Source organism: Homalodisca vitripennis, chromosome 5 (assembly GCF_021130785.1).
Source record: "Homalodisca vitripennis isolate AUS2020 chromosome 5, UT_GWSS_2.1, whole genome shotgun sequence".
Lineage (NCBI taxonomy): Eukaryota > Metazoa > Arthropoda > Insecta > Hemiptera > Cicadellidae > Homalodisca > Homalodisca vitripennis.
This window is the reverse complement of record NC_060211.1, coordinates 106,556,612-106,578,072: the sequence shown is the minus strand read 5'-3', so window position 1 is coordinate 106,578,072 and position 21,461 is coordinate 106,556,612. Positions and strand designations below refer to the sequence as shown.

Genomic DNA, 21,461 nt, shown 5'->3' with positions numbered 1-21,461 from the left:
ACCTTATGAGGTTAAAGTAATGCATCTTGAGGACTTTTTGGACTTTAAAGGATTGAAGATCCATGATTTTATTAACACAACAGTTGCAACTGATGGTTCAAAATTGAATTGGGGTAGTGTAAAATGTATCCATCTAGAGAAAGAAAAACCAGACACGCTTTATTTCAAAAACGAGTTTTGGGAAACTGATTAAATATTACTGGAATTAAATATTACACAGAAACCTGAAACAACATCAAGAGATGGAAAAAAAAACCTGCGGAAGAAAATGAAAAGGAGTGAAAAGAACCAACCATTTAAATTGAGTCCAGCCTACACTAGAAAACTACCACTTACTGATGCAAAAATTAAGGACTTAAATGAGATGTGCAGATCAGGGGTGATTCCTATAACCTACCATACCTTCTATCAAGAATTACTCTCAATTAGTGATAGTTATCCTAACGGCAAAGAAAGAAAATCACCTAATTCAAGAAAAGAAAAAGAATCAAAAAGTGATGAAGAAGATGAACTTTCTTTGGCAGATATGAAGAGAAACTTTTAAAGAAAAGGAAGGCAAAGAAGCAATAAAAGACTAGGTTTTTATTCTAACGAATTAATTTAAGATAGTTTTCTTGAAATTTCTATTAACTATAGCATTTAAAATGTTTATTACTATAATAAAGGACTTTTGTTGTGGAATTGGAAGTACTTTATTACACCTTAAGTTTCCATAAAGGCTAATTTATCATTCAAAGGCTCCTAACTTTTCATCATGGAAAAGGGGCGTATGAGCCACACTTTTTTTAAATAAATAAAAAAAAATTCTGTTGTCTAGGTAATGTTAATTTTGAAATAGGGGTTGTATTAAGGAATATCTAAACTTAAAAAATAAATTTTTTCAAATTTAAATTCTTATTTTGTGACGTGTTTCTAAGTTACTAAAACGTTTTTTGTCATTGTTGTAGAATTTCAGAAATGGCTCATACGCCCCTATTCCATGTTTACAATATTATTGTAAACATCATTACAAGCGAAATAACACCAAACAACGTATGATAAACTGAAATCTCCTGCCTTTTTGGGATGAAACATATTATTAATGTGGTCCACATGGTAGGGCGGAAATTAGCGGAGCTGACATCAGCCCTCAACGATTGTGAGTGTGAGAGTGCGTACGTGTGAGTCGATGACATATCAGTCCTTCAACCGCATCGTAATTTACAATGTTACAGTCAGTAAGGGAGTTAGGTTCACGGTGTTGTTACATATATGTTTAGAAATATAAATCATGGTGGAAGAAATCTTTCTGTTAAACCATAACCCATCTCTTAAAGGTCTTTCCACATATTTCAAATACCCTGAATCTTGAATACACTATATTAAAAAAAAACGAAAAGGTCAATATAATCTATATCTCTCTCAATGAAATATGAGTTAATACATTTGGGACCACCAAACAATTCATTCATACGTCACTGCGTCTGGCTTTCTTACTTCCTGTGTCATTAACGCTTGATTGGGAGTAGGAGATGAGCGTCACGTAGTGTAGGCTACACTTGTCCTATCTCATTGCAACCAAAGTCAAACAAGTCATGATGAACAGATAAAGCACCTGTCGGCTTACTCTCTACACCCACTTAACCGATCGCATTCTGCCAGTATTCATTGGACACCATAACAAAGGTGAAACAAGTAAGTGTTAAGGTTATATGAAAACTTAATTTTACGTATTGTTGCTTATATTGAATTTAATTGGTCTTTGGTTTAAATAATCGCCAAACTTTTAATTGGCTGTTGTTAAGCTTTGTCATTTTCTTGTATATACTAATTATGTATTATTTGGAATAAAGTGATTTGATTTTATAATAAAATAGAAACAGACATTATGCCCTCAGAAAGCATATGGATTAACAGCTTTGGATTAACAAAGATTCTGCATCCTGTTCCTGTTTATTGGCTCCTCAATTTGATTGGGTTGGCGAGTAGCGCCGTATATAGTTCAAATCAAACAATAAATCCAATAATAAAACTCGAAGAATCGGTAAATTGTTTATCATTCCCTGATCACAGGGAATCATAATAACGATCTTAACAGTATGATATTTTTAAAACGTCAAGCACTTTTATTTAATATTGTATGCAAAGTCAACAATTGCAGATTAATAGATAAATAATGGCAAAGCTTAGGGTCCTCTTCTAATGATTATTTAACATACACACAAAATATGTGCTAGGTGTTTTGGATATCTTCCTTCTATCAAATGATAACATCTCAAGTATATATTACAAACAACTTTGGTTGGAGAGGGCACAGACAATGGGTCTACTAAACGTTTTTACTTAATTGTAAAAGTAATCTTTGAGCACAGGTTGCTTGGTTTGTTGAGATAAATATATCATTTTGTATGGTTTATGGTAAACTAATGGTAAAATTGTGGTGATTCGGAAGTCACCTTTAAGCCGTTGGTCCCCAGGTTAAGTGTTAGAGAGGGCTTCTTAGCCCTAACTTCGCCTGGTAAAATAAGACATTCTTTACTTTACTTTTTTTTTTAATAAAATTTAGAACAAATTGCAAGTTTTGTAATTTGTTTTTAATGTTGAGTTTATTTAAACTTTAGGTACCTAAAACAAATACTTTATGCATGGGAACATATTTAATTTTAATCTATATTTTACAAAATTAAAAACATACAGAAAATCATAAAATTGTAAACAATGATTTTGTAATATAATTTTATATTGTTTATTTTATGATACAATAGTTTTTTTATTGCAAATAGAGAAAATAATGACTTCTACAACTTATTAATAGTGGAGTGCCTGGAGCGTTCAAAACGATAAATCCGCGGATTAATATTACAGTGAATGAATTTATTTGGTAGATGTTGGATTTTAATCTTTAAACTATAAATTGTAATGTTAACTAAAAATGTTTTTGTGCATTCAATTGTTTCATTGTTTACACCAATTATTAAAAAAAAATTGACCATATAGTTTTGCTTTAAATAGTATTTTTTATGTATATGTGGACTTTCACCTAAATCGATACAGAGTAACTAAAGACAATTATAACTATATATATAATGGATGATAATTATAACTAAGTAAATTAAAGATATCAGTGTGTATCAAGCAAGGGCAGAAGGGTTCTTGAATAGGTGGGAAAACGTGGAGGAGAGAACAGAACAGCAGGTGCAATGTACAATAAAATTACTCACCTAGTTTAATTTTAAATAACACGAGCTCGTTTGTGCCGTTCTTCCCTCCCCTCCATGCTTTTCCACCTATTCAAGATTCCTTCTGCCTGTATATGTATATATTTAATAAAAAGAAGCAAATTATGCAGGGTGAAATAAAGGAAGAAAATTATGAATAAAATATATGTTTATATAAACATTTTAAAATTTCCTACACATTAAATACTTTCTTCAAATTTATTTATTTTTATAATAGGTGAAATATTGGAGCAACTATTTTTGCATTGTAAACATGCCACACTACAGTATAAGCTGCTTTCTGGGCATCTGCACGCAGCTCCACATCCCTTTTTAAAAAATAAAACGTTTAATAGATTATCCGGATCAGGTAAACGATTCATTGTTATTGGGATATACATGTTATTGGAATATTCCATCCTCAATTTTCAATAACTACGTTGTGTCCTAACTATATCTGGATTTGCAGGTACACTCTTTTTATGTGTTCAAATGCTGTATCAGATGTAGGAGATAATGATGACGAAAGAACACTTATATTTTTGGCAGTTGCTTTTACGAAAGAATTGAACCTGAACTTGTTCAAATCTTTAGTTTTTGTAGAAGCTGCATATAAACCCAAAATACATACTACATCTGCTTGAAATATTAGGATATATTGGATCTTTTTATTTCTCAACATTTCTGGCAAACTAATGTTTCCTTTACTGAAAAACGCAGATGTAATATCACAACCTGTGAATGCATGTAAACAAAAATATGTTCTTTACATTTTGGAATCGATTTTTGTAAACTTGTCTATTAAACTTTGTCTCAAGATGGTTTTAGAGAGTATATTTCACAATCTACATCCACTAATGTCGTTAATAACACCTAGACTGTCGATATCTTCTAAAACTGTGACAATTTTTTTTTATTCAAAAGTAGGCACTGTAGCCTATCTAACATTATATGTTGGCATTGTTTTCTACTTAGCACATAAAAATACTGTTGTTAGCTAATTTAATTCTCAATATTTATATCAAGCGACTTCCTTTTTTATTATTTAACAAAAATTTCTCTTCAGTGATTTTAATAGGCATATTTTTATCTAATTCAAATATCATTTATTTTTCAATGCGCAATGGTTTCTTTCGGCAGATTTAATACTGCATTTTTATACCCATCAAATACCAGGTAAGTATTACTATTATAATTATTCTTTAAACTTTTTCCATAATGCTCATATATCATTGTAAATATTTCATTCGTTTACCATTTACAGTGATATAGTAACATGCCTCTATCAATAATGTAATGAAGATATTTTAAACTTTTCCGGAAATAATTGGTGAAAAGTGGATTTTTTTACCTTTCGCAGGTCACCATCTTCAAATTGGGCAAGCGAATATAGTTCAAGTTCGATGTTGTTCTTTTAAATACGTTGAAACAGCAGCAATGGATAAAGAAGAATGACATTGCCATGAATTTTTATATTTATATTTTAATGTTATTAGAGGATTTATTTTATTTTTCTTTCATAATTTCAATTCATGTAGATTTGTCTCTTTATCTCCAATAATTCCAGTAGCTATATATATATATGCAATAGATATAATAACATATGTATTTGGAAAAGAAGTGTGTTTAAAGAAATCTACCAATATTTAAAAATCAGTAATACTATCTGGCTATAAATAACTCTCCTGATTGATTTATACACTGAACTTTCACTACCATCACTTTTAAAAAGACCTCCTTGACACTCGTTCTTTTCGTTCAGGTTTACTCAATAGTCTGATACTTGCAATGCCTGAAAACAAATTACCCAAATGTCTAGATGTTCTTGGGGGATATCCTTTCATCTCTATCCCCGGCATCTGTATTCCTCTTGGAATGCGTAGTCTTCTAGTAAGTTATATGTTACCTACTTGTAATAAAACATTTATTTTCAAGTTTAAAAAAAAAATATATAAATAAAAGTATATGTTAAAGTTTAAAATGTTGGATGTGTGTTTAATTTAACTTTATGAATATATTAAGTATAAACAAATGTAGCTAATTATAGTTACAGATTTCCCATTATTACATTTATATTTTGATTAAAACAAATCTATATCATCACTTATTTTGGAAAAGCCAACTCGCCATCAGGTGACTCAAATAAATATTATTTGTTTTATAAATAATATTAATATACCATATTGTGTAAGTAAAAAGATTTGAAAATAGCTTAGCCAGTATGAATTATCTTGGTGGACATGTAGTATATATATATATTTTTTTTTTTTTATTTTTTTTACATTTCAACGGACATCTCCATTTTTACAGTTTTGAACAATAATTAAACAATGAAAGTAAACAACTACAGTGACAAATAGAGCAATAACGATTAATAAACTATTTAAGTGACGAAACGGATATAAACTATGAATGACAATAACGTAATTAATAATTAGTGTACCGTGATTTGAACTATGGAAAACAACGAACAATAACAACAATAAATTAGCACGAAATAATGAGAATAAAACCATGAATAAACAAGAATAGACAAGAATTAACAAGACACAATATATAAATAACAGCAATGAGAGACGTACAGGTAAAGTATGAGAACGAGTGTCTTCCCTCATTGTTCAACTACTAGGCAGATAACTCATGCAGACCGGCAATCCTCCTCTTGAGCACTGGTATACTGTCCACAAAAAAGTCAACGATGTCGGCGACGCTAATACCAGAACTCTGAAGTCGGTACATCGTATTGTTTGCTGCGTGGTTGGTGCGAAGTTGCTGCCTAGCGAACAGGTCTCTGGAGCGAGTGGCTGAAGGGGTCCTGAAGAGGATCTGGCTCAGCATATCGGGACAGTCGATCTTGCCATTAAGGATCTTTGACAGAAGTACAACGTCAGCGGAGAATCTGCGATCCGCAAGAGTCAGGAGTCCCAAATCACGAGACACTTCCCCGATGGGAACCTGACGATAGAGAAGACCACTCCTGACACCCACCATTCGAATAAATCTTCTTTGAATAGTCTCTAGTTCATCTATGAGAAACTTCTGGTGGGGGTTCCACACTGGAGAGCCATATTCAAGGATTTGGCGTACCAAAGCACAATACAAAGTTTTTAAAGCCGTATTCACACACACACACACACACACACACACACACACACACACACACACACACACACACACACACACATCGAAAAGAGTGGAATGCAGTTTTCTATGTGGTCATATTCATTGTTTATACATTTTCTTGTTTTTATTTATTTATATAACATGTTTTTTGTCACAGCAATATATCAAAATATGGAAGGTGAAATATTCCAAGAGGTGAAAGAAGAAAACTTTGCAAAAGTTCTTGAAGTGCTGAAACAAGATTGGCCTAAACATTTCATGGTGAGTATGTTACATGTACAATCTTTCAGATTCAGATTCAGATTCAGAGCTGTTCAGATTCAAGAAGAGAGCTGTATTAATATTTTAAACTAGCCCATGGCTTCACACACTATTTTGTACTGAAAAACAGGTAAATTTTGGTCATATTTCTTTTAAATGACATTCCAAACACTCCTCAGTTATGTGATAATCACTGAAAAATATTCTTATCTTCTGATCCATTTGAGATTTAAGTTTATAGCGCAGTGTTTTGGAACCAAAGTCGTAGAGTGAAACAATTTCTATAAGTACCACAAATAACTTAAATTTCTCTTCAATATTTCATGGTAAACAATTTCAGTAATGATTGAGCTATTTTAGACCAGTGTAAAGGGATCCAAAAGTCAAAATTCTTTGACTTTTAAGTCATAAATTAAGTTAACACTTTCATGATGTAATAAATTGTGGGGCTCTATATTCTTATGAAACGGAAGTTGATTTTGCGTTGATGGCCCTATCAAGAATATATACACGCATAAAGATCTGAGGAGCCTAGTCAAATAAATAGTCTATACCTATGGTGATTGTACTTTTTCCAGTTTAAGGTATTTCTGATGTCATAGTTGAGTTTGTCTGAAAGGCATACATACATCAGTCAAAAACAATTAAGATGTGTTTTATTACAGTCTTTAAATCTGTAATGAAAGTTAGATGGTAACTTTGTCTTTGATATCTGTATTACATTAATGATCAAACACTGCATATAATATTTTCTAAAATTTACAGATAAAAGTATATTTTTTCTAAAACCACCTACTTTATTATGTGGATAATCTCTGTGCTCATCAGTAATTATTAAGAAGTTAAAATAAGAAGTGATGTTACTTTTAGGCTTAATCTATGCTTTCAATCAATTAATATAAAACAAGTAATATCGTTCTTAACTTAATTCAATATAAGATTGTGTTGTCAAATTATGTTTATGATTTCAAAAATACACTTATTTCCTGCTAATTCAGCCAAAAAGAGTTTTAAAGACAGTGAGATGTAACCTGGAGGATTTTTTAAAATAGGAATAGGCATGTACATTAGCTTGAGAGTGTAAGAATATTCATGTCGAATTTCAATAAAATCAGAAGTTTTTACGTGATTAAGTAACACATGTGAACACAAAGACAGGCATCATTAGATTTTTATATAACTAGAAGTTACCCACACACTTTTGTTTTGAAAACAGAGACACCATGATCACACTCTTTATAAATAACATTCTGAACACTTCTAGTTCGAGTGAATTATATTCCCAATGCCAGTCTTCAGTTTACCTTGTTGCCACAATAAAGAAAATATATCACAAAGTGTATATTTATGGCCATTGTAATTTACTCCGGTCTTAGTATTTTTTGTGCCATAGTTGAGTTTGCTTTGTTGCTCTGATCAAGAAGATAGCAAGTCTGAGAAGCCTACTTCTGTCAGAAGACAACTAAGATAGGTTTTATAACAGTCTTTAAACTTATAGTAAAAGTTAGATAGTAACTTTGTCTTTGATATCGCATTACAGTACTGATCAAGCAGACTAATATTTGCTCAAACGTACAGTTAAAAGTATACATATTTTTAATTTTCTTACTCTTTGGTCAGTAATGTTTACGGAAAAAGGTAAAATAAGAATAGTTGTTATTATCAAGCTTATTCTACACGTTCATCAAGATTATAAATGCAAACAAATGTATAACAATAGTTAAATAATTAAACATATGGCTGTGCTGTCATAAAACAATGTTTACACAGAACAGCTGATTGCATTAAACAGGCTCTTTTAATTAAAAAGAATATTGTTTGCTGTAATGTACTTTTTATGGAATTTTTGTAACTTTAAAGACCAGTGGAGCTCCTAAGAATGTCCATGTAAAATATCCATATAATCGGTCCATTTAATTTCATGTGGTTTCCTAAAACACACACGATCACATTGACACACACCATAGACAAATTTTTATACAGCATGTCTGATGAGACCCAACACTCCCTCCTCCCCTATTAAATTTCTTATGAATAGAGATAAAGTAATTTTCTTTGGGCCATGTTTAGATGACCAACTGAAGAGTGTTTTTATATATAAACATAACTCTGCTTGTATAACTTTATAATAATATTACAATAAAAATTAAATACATTAAGAATTACTTGTATTTTTAAGAATATTAGGCTAAGTATAAAAATGCAGTAAAAATACAAATAACTCAGTATAACTTTCTAACGTTTTTTTTGTTTGAATGAATCATATGATAGAATGTCACTTGGTTGGTGAATAATCATATTTTTGTGCGAGCAATATAGTCAGATAGAATAATAATTAATCCTGAGATGTAATTGTTTCAGTTGTATCAGACTATTAAAGTTTTTGAGGAGTACAAGAAGGCTGGTACAGAATGGAAACACAATCTTTATGTGTATGGGGACTTGGAAACAGGCGTTTATTTACAACGAATCTCTGCAGAGGTAATAACCTGGGATTTGAGAACCAGTTTGCATTGTATAAGGACATAATCTGGTTTTTCATGTAATAGGTAGAGGGATTTTTTCTAAGAAAGAAATCGATCATCAGCTGCACTAATTTTAGTGGAGGTCAAAATGGGAGGGTGTCAAAAGGTTAAAAATATTAAACAATAACTTTCACTCACATCATATTTTTTTCTAGCTGGGTACATTTAAAATAACCATTAGACATATAAATAATAATTATAACATTGTCAGACAACTAAATAAAGAGATTAAGAGTTGCCACTTTCAGAATCTGTTTATGGTTAGCTGGTGTTGATTTATTTACATGTCTAATGGTTGGAACAAATTTACTTTCATTTTATACTTTTAACCCTCTTCATACCGGTACCCTACCGTTACGACCTAAACCACAACTAGCGCAGCTGACGATCAACTTTTTTTAGGGGAGATCACTGTATCGATCTCAAGAGAAACCATATAACTTTGGCAAATTGGCTCTCAAATCCTGGAATATATGTTTAAAGATTTAATTTTGAACACCTGGTCATATTAATCATAACATTTCTTGACTGCCAACTTGATCACAGCCACTAATGAAAACAGATCTATAAATGAATCTACCACTTAAATTCCATATTTAATTTCAAATTTTTTAAACTAGAGGGTCATAGGTTTTATGCTGTACTTGTAAGTGTAAGCTATTTAAACCCCAATAATACTCTTTAAAACCTAATAAAGCTAAGGGATAAGTTGTAATTAATGTAATAATACAGATTAATTATGATAAGAAGGTATATCTTTATGTAGCCACAATAACTAACATTACCAACACATGGTAAATAAATTACAATGTCAGATGAGATGATAAGGGAGAAAAGGTCTTGTATCTGCCAATTTGCAAAAACTACAATTTGAATCTCTGTCATTATGTAGAAGTTAGACAAACAAATTTTAAAAATTGTACAAGCATAATAAATATTAAAAGTTAATATCATCATTATCGTATATTTGAATGGATCGAACGAGAATAAAATCATTAGTACTATTATTAAATAGTAAATAAAAAATTAGTAAATATTTCAAATCCATCAAAAACTGTGCAAAAATAGTGTATTTTATAAATGCAACAGGACTGTGCTCATGTGAAGTATTATTTTGTTTTTTAGTATCCAAACAGAAATATAAATTTGCTTTATGTCTACACTACAAACCCTGATCTGACCGAGTTGAAGAAAGGTTTAATGGAGACAACAATAATTCCATGGCACACACATGAATATATGTTTGAAATGACACCAAATAGTGAGCTCGATGTGATACAAGAAGTCCTTACAGCCAAGAATGTAACATGTGATGCCAGAACAAACACATTGTTTATATATCCTCCCGAAAAGGATTTAAAAATGAAGTAAGTCTGTTTGTTTTCTTGAAATAACTTTAAAATTTAATTGTGTATTTAGGCAAATAAATTGTCTGTACTAGCTTATTTAGTTGATCACAAAACTACGGTATACTGTCTTACTATAAATAATATAACATACTGATATGAGCTTGATAGTGCAGCACATTGGTTTTAGTGAGAGTTTGGAGTAATTTTCATGAATTAGAATTTTCAGAAGGAACGTGCTAAATAAGAAACATTTCTTGCAAAAAAGCACTTAAGTGCTTTAAGTTCGTGGTAAAATAAGCACCAGAAGTGTCTCTTGTTCATTTGATAAGATGGTGAGAAGTGGGCTAATCAATATAGATAATATAACATTGTGAAGCTAATATATTTAATCCCTACAACACAGCTTTTGAGTATGATTGTGCATGCAGTGTTATCATTTTAACACATTAACTGCAGTAGACACAGCTTACTTCTAGCTCAGCTATCTTAAAGTCGGTGCATGATTAGCATCACAGTGAAGGTGTAACAACTTATTCTATAGTTCTTTGTTTAAAGTTTGTTATTGATGATATAATGATGATATGAAAGAGTAATAGGATTTAACACATTTGCCATTGTTATATGTTACAAAAAAGTATAACACTTGAAATATACCGTCTTCTTCAAGTGTGAAAGACCCTAATGCATTAATAAAAACTAAAATATTGGTTGATGGACTGACACTTAAAGATATAAATAATACCAGGTAGGCAAATGGCATGAAGTCCAGACTGTACAGAATGCATCCAAGCACTGTCACTGCACAGGGGCCAAGAGCAAAAACAAACACACTATACCTGAACCAATGAAGTTGGAACACTGATGAGGAAATTCCTGTTGGCATTTCTTGTGATATCATAGTGTATCATCTGAAAAAAAGATAATAGGAAAGCGATGATCAGGACAGGGAGGGGTAAAGGGCAGCCGCTTCCACCCTTATTTTTTGGTCCTTGATTACCAAAAATTGTCGTATGAATTTTGTTGGTTTAGGCTTGTTTGATTGTTAAAATCTCTTTAGGATTCCTAGGTAATTTTTTAAATATTGGTAGTCAAAATGAACTAACCTCATAACCTCATTAGAAGGTTAACTTAGCAGTTGATTTGCTAATTTTATTTATGAAGCCATAATCAGTTTGTATTTGAAATAATTCTCTCCTCTGTGTATTACGTTGGCATTATCACATTTCATGTAATGATTATCAGACAAGTAGTGTTAAGCAGTTTTAGACATATTCACTAGACCTTTTTTGGTATTTTCTTTATGTTCTTTAATTCTCATATTTAGTGGTCTTTTTGTGTTGGGTATGTTACAAGAACATGTTATACTGTAAATACAATTTTTGAGTCCTATGTGCCATTTTTTGGTTTGATCTTAAAAAACTTTGCCTAAGAGTGTTTTGTGTTTTAAAAGCAGTTCTAATATTGCATTTCCTGCCTAATTTTCCAATTTTCTCTGATAATCCCGGCAAATAAGAAATAGACATATATTTCTTCTCTGCGGATATCCATTTTCATAAGATCCGGTTCTAAGTTTTCGATTTCTTCTTTTAACCCATTTGTCTGAGCACAAGCAAATCTATCAAACAGATTTTTCATGGTTGGATTGAAAATTTAGATATTGACCTGTGTGTGTTTTCTTACTATAAATTATTGTCATAAGTTCACTCCTATCTCTTACTACACACACATCCAGAAAAAGGAGTTTGTTTTGAACTTCATGGTTAGCCGAATGGAGTGAGAAATGCTATTTGTGTGGGACAAAAAATCGTTTAGTTTGGTGTCTCCATGAGGGAAGATAACAAAGGTGTCATCCACGGGCCTCCACCAGATCCTCGGTTTAATTGAGTTGAAACCAGGGCATTTTGCTTATATTTTTCCATAAAGATATGGGTGTTAGAGAAGACCCCATTTCCATCCCTCAACTTGATATAGTCAATTTCCACCCTCTAATTTACAATGGTTGCATTGAGTGCATAATTCTAACAGTTCCATGATTATGTGGAGTTTGGTTCTCTCTGTTAGTGTTTGATCTTCTTTAAATCGAAATTCATTAATTTTGAGTGTTTCTGGAACTGGTACATAGGTGAACAGACTTTCTGTCAAAGCTAACTAGTCTATTGGTTTCTGCCAGCTTTAAAATTACTGACTTCTCAATGACGTCTTTAGAGTTTTTAATGAGTCATTTAGCCCTGCAACAAGTGGTGTAATTTCTCTTTATTCTTTAATGTGTCTAGTACAACAGTAGTGTTTCCTATGCCAGAGATTTTGACTATACCATCTTTCTCACCTGATCGATACAGACCTGAGTTCGTCTTTATCAAGATTGAGTTTTGAGGGAGGAATTTCTCTCAGTAAGGGACTGGCCTCACGCAGAAATTGGTCATACTATTCCTCAGATAACTACAAAACAGTCAACTCGATATTACAGATTTATGGTTTGTGGAAAAGTGTAACCCTTTGGATAAAACAGCAGTTTGTCTATTCTACTGCTAGATACAAGCCATAGTTTAACACACTGACTGCGGTGGATGCATCTTACCACTAATCCGGCTGTCTGTCTAAGCATTTTTCAAGAGTATGGCCCCAATTCATAACATATTATACAAATTGTCAAGGATTATCTACAAGTAAATGGCAAGTATGTTGTTGAAGCCATTTAGATCAAAGGGGGTGGAGCCCAGAGTCAAAACCATTTTGGATGAATTTTAACCAATATTTGATGTTAACTAAGGAAAGCTTAAAAGCAGCTTTGAGCCCAGGGGGCAGAGTCCCAGAGCCAAACACTTTTATGGATGCTCTACAAATAAATACCAAGGTCAAGTTTGTGTTGGCACCAATAAAGGGGGTGGGCCCCCAGGGTCAAAATACCATGGACGTCCTAAGAATCTGTGAAATATGACACAAATTGTCTTGCACGTTTTATGAAACACATTTTAACTAAACATTTACGCATAAGATACTCAAAGAATCTGAGCTATTCAAGAATGTTATGTTTGCAGCATTAGTTTGGAATGGTTAACATAGTGTTTTTGGTATCAAAATCAAAGTATCCTTTTTCATAGAATGCACAAGAGTGCATTAAATACATTTTTATAATTAAAGCAGTGTAGGTTTCATAACATTGCCATTGTAATAAATTCTTGAATTAATAACATTATAGTTTATTAACTTTGGTTTAAACTTAATTATTTTAGAAATTTGACTCCAGAATATGAAATTTGTGTGTGAAATAATTAAATTGTGCTTCCTCTCCTAGAGATGAGAATATCTTTCACAATGATTTTTAAAACTAGATTTACGAGTCTTGATATTCATATATTACACATTCTAAACTGTAAAGGCTTTGTACTGTTAACATGTTTTGTTCAGCAAAAAAGATTTTTAATTGACTCTTAATTCTTTCTTAAGTTTTAAAAACATTCACAGTGCTTTTGTTCAATATAAAATAGTATTTGTGACCACTGTATTTACTTGTTAGCACTTTACATATTTTGTGTTTTATGTAATTGTTGGTTTAAAAACTCTTAAATATTAGGTTATATGTCTACAAAGTACTAATCACTGACATTTCACTATCTCTAGCCCACTGCCAGAAGATGTCTATGTAGACAAGCTAGATGTGTCCCATGCAGCAGAAGTGAACAGAAATTGGCCTCACAGACATACGGGCTCAGAGCTGATGCTTACAGAACATATACTGAGGAACTTCGGAATAGGTAATTCTTATTGATAGCTGTAGAACATAAAAAAGTAAATATTTATATTTAAATAATCTCTATACATTTTATGACAATCCATAGTTAACAATATCAAGAAGAAATACTGACCATAACAGTTAAATAAGTGTAAATTTTTTGGATAAAATAAAACCATCTGTCATTGTGTCACGAAAATATTTTATTATATATTTATTATTTATTTTATTATATTTATTATTACGACAGTAGTATTATTTAACTTTTAATATAGATAGAAGTTATGAATTCACACATTTACTTTATTTTGGATACGCAAAATTCGTTTCCTTTCACGTTTGACAACATATTTACAGTAACTGAAGGAACAAAAAAATCGAAAGGATCGGACACTAAACCATTTGTTCTCCATTTGAGGAAACAAACAAGCCAGTGACCATTGAAAATAGAATCACTAAACAGTGAATGAAACCAGACACAAAGTAACATTTATATTGCAGCAAACAATCAAGGGGACAGTGGGTCCGTTTTACACAGAAAAGACAGATTATACATTAGTGATTAGGTATATAAAAATGTATATAATTATTTCTAGACTAAACCAAGAAAACAGATGGATACAGCCAACGGAGATTGGAAAATAAAGACTTTGTCTTAATTCCTCCACATTGGTCTTAAATATTTCAACTGAAATCATTAATCTATTCTATTAAATATCATGGAATGTTGCATAGAAATTCAAAATATTTCAATGGTACCTATAAAATTTGTTCCACTTAACATGTTCAGAGCTTCAAAAAACAGCTCTTTTAAATTTAAAGTCCAATTGTTCAAAAATGTATCAGAAGATTGGAATATCTTCCAGTGATTATTAATTATCACATAATCCTTGGTATGTCATTTAAATAGGATATGCCTATGTTTACCAGTTCTGAAAATTTTGTGCAATGCCACTGGTAACTGCTATAGTATGACATATCAATGCAAGCCTGGGTTGAGGCGCAGTGTTGCCAACAATAACATAAGAATAGCTACTGATGCGATAATCGACTGAATTCAACAATCAAGCGGTCATTTGATTGTTTTCAAAATTGCTCAAATCACATGTTTGTAAAGAGGTGAGATGTGTTTTCTCATTTTGAGAATCATTTGATATAACAATGTGATAATTCTGCAAGGCAAGGTGGGAATTAATTGCCTAAGAGGCCAGGCTTGCAATTATTTGTCTCGTGCTATAGTATTTATATGTATGTAATTATTAATATTTAAGTAGATTTGTAAATATGAAAGGACTGGTATTCTTATAAATGTCATCAAAAAGCATCTGGACAAAGAAAAATCATTTTCATATTTATCTCTAGTGTAATATTTAACTCAACATAGGTTCTTAATCCAAATAACAAATAACTACTGATGCTGAGCTATAAGCAGTTACACTGGTATTGAATAATGACTTTGATGTTTATAATAAAATCCAAGTGCCAATTAAGTGCTAATTATGTTGGTAGTAAGCCCAATTTATTGAGAAGCTTCTAGTCCATGTAATCTAATGAAATTTTTTCATGATATTGCAATACCTTTTTATTTACAAAAATTTAACACCTCTAGCCCCAGGCATCTATGTTACTCTACAGCAAAGTATAAATATCCTGACAGAATCTTCACAGGCGTCTAAGAGTAACAGTGTGTTCTAATCAAATACTGCTACAGTATAACAGTGTCCTTTAGCTAATCAAGAACTGCTGTATGTTGCTTAACAGAGCGCTCTATTAAGAAATCAGACATCTGGATTCATGTTCATCAAGGAAAGAATGGGTTTCAGATAATTACAATACGGTCGTGATAAGAAGGTTATTTGATTTTATAATTATATCAACAACTGAAATTGGTTAAAATATATATAATTTTTTCTTTTGAATGTATGTTTGCTGCAATCTTAAACTCTTTAATGGCGTAGATTGATTTATCCCAAGCTAGTGAGTGGTATAGTCATCATTTTAAGGTCTTGGAGTCATAATTTTTAGTCTTGTGGAAGCGTGTTGAATAGTCTAGCTCCAATATAGGAAGGTTTCTTGGAGAAAAGTGTAGTTCTATGCATCAGTAAGGTGGAGTCATTGCAATGTTGCATGTGATAGTCATAGATAGTCCTCATTCTAGGCAAGTTTCCATTATTAAGGCAAGTCATTGCTTTGTCACGTGTGATAGTCATGGATAGTTCTCATTCTAAACAGGTTTCCTTGTGAAAAAGCCTGAGTGATGACTTTGATAATCACTACTAATACATAACAGAGTGTTCTTTAGCTATTGAAGTACTGCTATGTATTATATAGGGTTACACTTCCAGCCCCAGTAATGTCTAAGTTACTCTACATAAAATTTAAATATCCTGGATATCTGAAATTTTGGAATTCATTAATGAAGTTTCTCAATGATACTCATTTATTACTGGTAAACAGTGCCGCATTTCCCTATAGGCCCACTAGGCCCAGGCCTAGGGCGCAAAATTTTAGGGGGCGCATAAATTTTAAAGTACACAAAAAAAAAGTTGCGGCGGCGGGTGGTGTTGGCGCTCGGCGGGGCGGGTGGCCAAGGTCAACTAGGTCCGGGGTGTGACGTTGACTCATTCATTGGTCCATTGCTTTTATTTATTCAAAACACTCCTATATATATATATATATATATATATATATATATATATATATATATTGTAATTATCTTTCATCAAAATTACGTAATTAAGAAATTTATTGGATTTCTACGTCAGTGTAATCAGAGTCCTCTGGGGGGGGGGGGGGGGGGCGCTCTTTGGTCTGTAGGCCTAGGGGCGCCGAATTTGTAAATGCGGCCCTGCTGGTAAAGATAACATACATTGTCACATTGAAAACACAACATTGTACACTTCAATGTTAAGAGCAATGCAATCCTCCAGTTCATCCAGATCTTTAAAAGAAGCAATACATTAAATAAATAAAAAATCAATTCAAACAAATCAATTAATTAAAAAAACTAATTACAACACAGATTAAATAATTGCCTAAGATCAACAATAATTGTTTAGTTCATAATTAATCCTAAAAAAAACTCATCCACTTCATAAAATGGGTGTTCCAAAAGGAAAAAGCCAATTTGTCTTTTGTCTGCCAAATGGCAGTGATCTTAATCTATTTTGCAGTGCATTCCATAATTTTGGTCCAAGAGATAATGTTGCTATTGAATATTGTTTGGAAGTAAGTTTTTTGGTTACAATATTTTTTTACAGCTGTGGATGGTTTGATGTTTGTTATTTGTGATTTCTGTAACCTACCCAGGGCCTTCGACTATGTAAATTATGAAGTAATGTTAGAAAAACTTATAACTTTTTTATAGTATTGGAGTTGCCATGAAATGGTTGGAGTCCTTTTTGAAGAACTGTTACCTGAAGCTTGTCATGGACAATAATGTGTGGAGAAATAATTATTGAAGGTTCAACTCCGGAGTTCCGCAGGGATCTATTCTGGGACCTCTTCTCTTCCCAACTTACAGTAATAATCACCTAGAACTCACATCCAAAGTCAAAATCCTGGTGTACGCTGACAATACTTCCATAGTTGCTTTTGCAAAAAACATAATAGCTCTTTCTCAAACATTACTCTAAAGTACTCAAGAACTTAACCCCTGTTTTGACACAAACAGTTTAAAACTCAACCCTTCTGAGACTCAGTTCATAAACTTTCATTTAAACCAAAAAAAATGTTCTTGGATTGGTTGTCAATGATATTCTTTCATGGTGTCAACACATTGCTGCCCTACTCACATTAAGCAAATCCTTCTACTCCATTATAACTTTGTCTCATGTAGTTGACCATTAGGTTCTAAGACAAGTATATTTTGTTTAATTCAATTCTCTAATATCATATGGTCTGATGTTCTGGGGCAACTCTAGTGAATCTTTCAGAGTATTTCTACTGCAGAAAAGGATAGTCATGATTCTAGCTGATGCAGGCTTTAGAGAACGTTGCAGACAATGTTTCACTTTAGAAATCGTGTATTCTTATCCTGCATTGTGTGCATTTTGTAAGATGTAACTTTGACCGATTTTATAGCAGGAATCAGGAGTATTTCCATTATACTAGAAACTCTTCTCTACTACAATACCCAGTTCACAAAATTAGCTTCTTGCAAAATTTCCTTTTTCTGTTCTGAGACTAGTTTTATAGTTATATTGACAATGCACCTGTTCATTTGTAAATGTATGTTGTGCACATGGGGCTGATGGGTGTTCACAGTGTTCTTTTGCTAGTCAAGTACTGCCCCAGTTGTATGTTACTATACAACAAATGTAAATATCCAAACTATGAATATTCATGTGCGTTAACATAATCTCTGAGTGTGTTAATAGCGTTCTTTAGTTAGTCAAGCACTGTTACATAAAGAATGTTCTTTAGTCTAGTACTGCTAAATAATGAAGTGCTATGAAGAAGACTGGGGTTCAAAACATAATGAAATAACTGTGTTAACTTTTTTAGGTCTGTTTAGAAGAAGCGATAAGAAATTACTGAGTTCTGCACTTAGCAAACACACAGGAGGATTGTTTGTGATGTACACAGAACCTGAGTTCCGGGGCAAAGGTTACGCTGTTATTGTGGTCCAACACATGATACAGGAGTGCAGGAAACGTGGCAGGTTACCCTTCTGTACTGTGCTACTAAACAACAAGGCTTCTCAAAATATGTTTATAAAAGCTGGCTTTGAGCCATATACTCTAGCTGAGTACATTTATCCATCAAACTACTTTTGTTGAAATTAGCAATACTATGTATAGTATTGAAAATGAATTTGTGAGAAAACATTTTAAATTTGTAGCTTCTTATTCGAATGACTATTGCAACTGAACAACATTTGTAAATAAATTCACATATCTCAGCTAAGTTTGTTAGCCAGCTCAGTACGCAATTTCATTCCAATATGTTGACCATTTAAACTTTAACCCTGGACAAGCTTGGACTTCTCAAGGTTACCTGACCGACCACATTGTTACAATGCCTGGAATGCGTCTCTGATACCACCAGTCAGACATCGAACTGCCCTTCATGACAAGAAACCTTAAACAATGGGAGCACGACTTTACAATCAGCTCCCAGCTTCCTTCAAACAACTGACTGGAAAGGCAATGAAGAGAAACTCGATTTGTAGTTATTGGAACATCCTATCTACACTGTTCAAGAATGTACTGAAGAGATCAGCCAGACTTTACATTAAAACTCCATCAATTTACTATGTATCATATGTATATTCTGATCTATAACTGTTCTCAATGTTCATGTTAATAAAGAGATTCTGATTCTGAAAAGCTTATAACATTTCCTAAACTTTTTGTAATTTTTTATATATAAAACGGGTTTTAAGATATTTATTATGTATATAACCCATAAGAAATGTAAAATTAGTACTTCTGCTGTCACAACATCTGGAATTTGTCAATGTGCATTAGATGTATGCAGGAAGATTTAATTGTAGTTGTTAAATATGTTTTAGTAATGGAATAAAAATGTATGGGAAAAAACTAAAGCTATTATATTTAGAAACACAAGAGTTGTAATCAATGTTAATATTCGTAGAGAACTCTTATTATATTGTTATAAAATCGAATGTTCAATAGGTGACAACCAATGTGTATGCCAAAAACTTGTTTTTAATAACAGTCTGAAACATCTTGGTTTAAATTTGGACTTTAATATGAAATTTAGTAAAAATATTGATGCCCTCACTAATAAGCTAAGATATATTTTATTTATATTCTGAAATACATTCAGATTTCTCAGTTTCAACATTGAAGAATTTTTACGTTTCTTTGGTGCAAAGTTACTTTTATTATGGAATCAATTTGTACTATTTAGCTCCTAAATGCATAATAAGCCCTTTAAAAAATTATTATAAGTATACAAAAAACTTTGTTTTATGATATGGAAATGGAAATGCTAGGCATAATGTCATTTAATCTTTAAGTTAATTTACTGATTTAAGGAGACATGGCAGAGGATGAATTTAGAATTTTGCTAATGTAGATTATAATTTATGACATAAACTTTTTGGTTCAATGTCATGAAAATAACTATGGCAAATTAATACCCGAATTTACAATACCGAACCTAATAAATTCATTACTGAGAGAACTACGAGTACAACACCTTCAGAACAAAAATCAGATAGAAAAATTGTTGAAAAACTATTTTAATTCTCCATAGATAAAGTTTTCATTTTAATTACAATTTTTTTACTAGTAAAAAGAAAGTATTCAACAATCCGTAAATTTAGAGTAACGCCCTCACAATGTAACATTAGTCAGCGCTCATACAAACTAGTGCCTTAACTCTACCACCCGCTCTAAAGAACTGAGCTACTTCTCTTTTTCTGTTCATTTCACAATGAAAATATTCAAGAAGAAACAATATACAAGACGTACTAATATCTTCCGGTTCAGGTTTATGACCTATCATGTTAACTTCCCATTATTTTGAACATATCATTACAGTAAAACAACCCAGCACTGATAACCCCATAGGCAACTTTCTCTTTCAAAGTACAGGCAAGCAAAGGTCACTCTCTATAGTTCTGAGAACGAATTTCCATTCTATTAAATATAAAATGTTCAATTATATTTTAAATAATTTTATAGTTTTTTTTAAGTATTAATCTACAACTCCAATTTTTTTTTTAATTTTCAAACAAAAATAATTTCTGTATTTTTTATTGTAAGAAGGAATACCTATGTTTAATTTTTATAAATTCATATTATAATAATTACAACTTGTTTATTATTACAAGAATTATTTATTGCTGAATTAATGTAATTAATACGCAAAAAACATTATGTAAAACAATATGCATGTAAAGTATGTTTAATATAATCAAAAAACATGTTTTAATCAAATTTTCTCCCTTGATCATCAATGCTAGAGGGTTAGATATAGTTATATGTATACTGCAATGTATTCAATGCTTTTCTGAAAATAAAAGAATTTTGAATTTGAATTTCTATTGTAGTATGATGACTTTTACACCTTTTAACATGAGATTTTCTTAAAATTGTTATTAAAACTAAAAACAAATCTTTTTAATGTTTCTAAAATTTTTATTTTTATTATTATATAAACTGTAACAATGATATTATACAAGTTTAAAATTCCATGTGTCTAAGTGTGTATTGCTTCATAATAAACAACTTCTGAAATTTTTTTAAGAATGTTACTGTATATCAAATAGATCCTGAAAAAATGACGATATTTAGTTCTA

General features: G+C 31.6%; 1 protein-coding gene across 2 annotated transcripts; it reads left to right on the top strand.

The window, feature by feature from the left end:
* Positions 1-1,479: 1,479 nt before the first annotated feature.
* On the top strand, positions 1,480-19,518 carry LOC124362661 (glycine N-acyltransferase-like protein 2). 2 transcript variants are annotated; one of them, XM_046817356.1, is made up of 6 exons: positions 1,480-1,665; positions 6,478-6,581; positions 8,943-9,062; positions 10,232-10,473; positions 14,077-14,210; positions 18,695-19,518. In XM_046817356.1, exons 2-6 carry the CDS (start codon positions 6,492-6,494, stop codon positions 18,967-18,969), a joined length of 861 nt encoding a protein of 286 aa, XP_046673312.1. In that variant the 5' UTR covers positions 1,480-1,665; positions 6,478-6,491; the 3' UTR covers positions 18,970-19,518. The 2 variants fall into 2 exon arrangements, with proteins under 2 accessions (XP_046673312.1, XP_046673311.1); XM_046817355.1 differs by having other exon boundaries at positions 1,481-1,674.
* Positions 19,519-21,461: the final 1,943 nt, after the last annotated feature.

Excerpts from the sequence above, each read along its gene's own strand:
- LOC124362661 (XM_046817356.1), top strand. The coding sequence starts at position 6,492 with ATGGAAGGTGAAATATTCCAAGAGGTGAAAGAAGAAAACTTTGCAAAA. Across the intron at positions 9,063-10,231 it reads TACAACGAATCTCTGCAGAG|TATCCAAACAGAAATATAAA; the intron begins GTAATAACCTGG and ends TTTGTTTTTTAG. Across the intron at positions 10,474-14,076 it reads GAAAAGGATTTAAAAATGAA|CCCACTGCCAGAAGATGTCT; the intron begins GTAAGTCTGTTT and ends CACTATCTCTAG.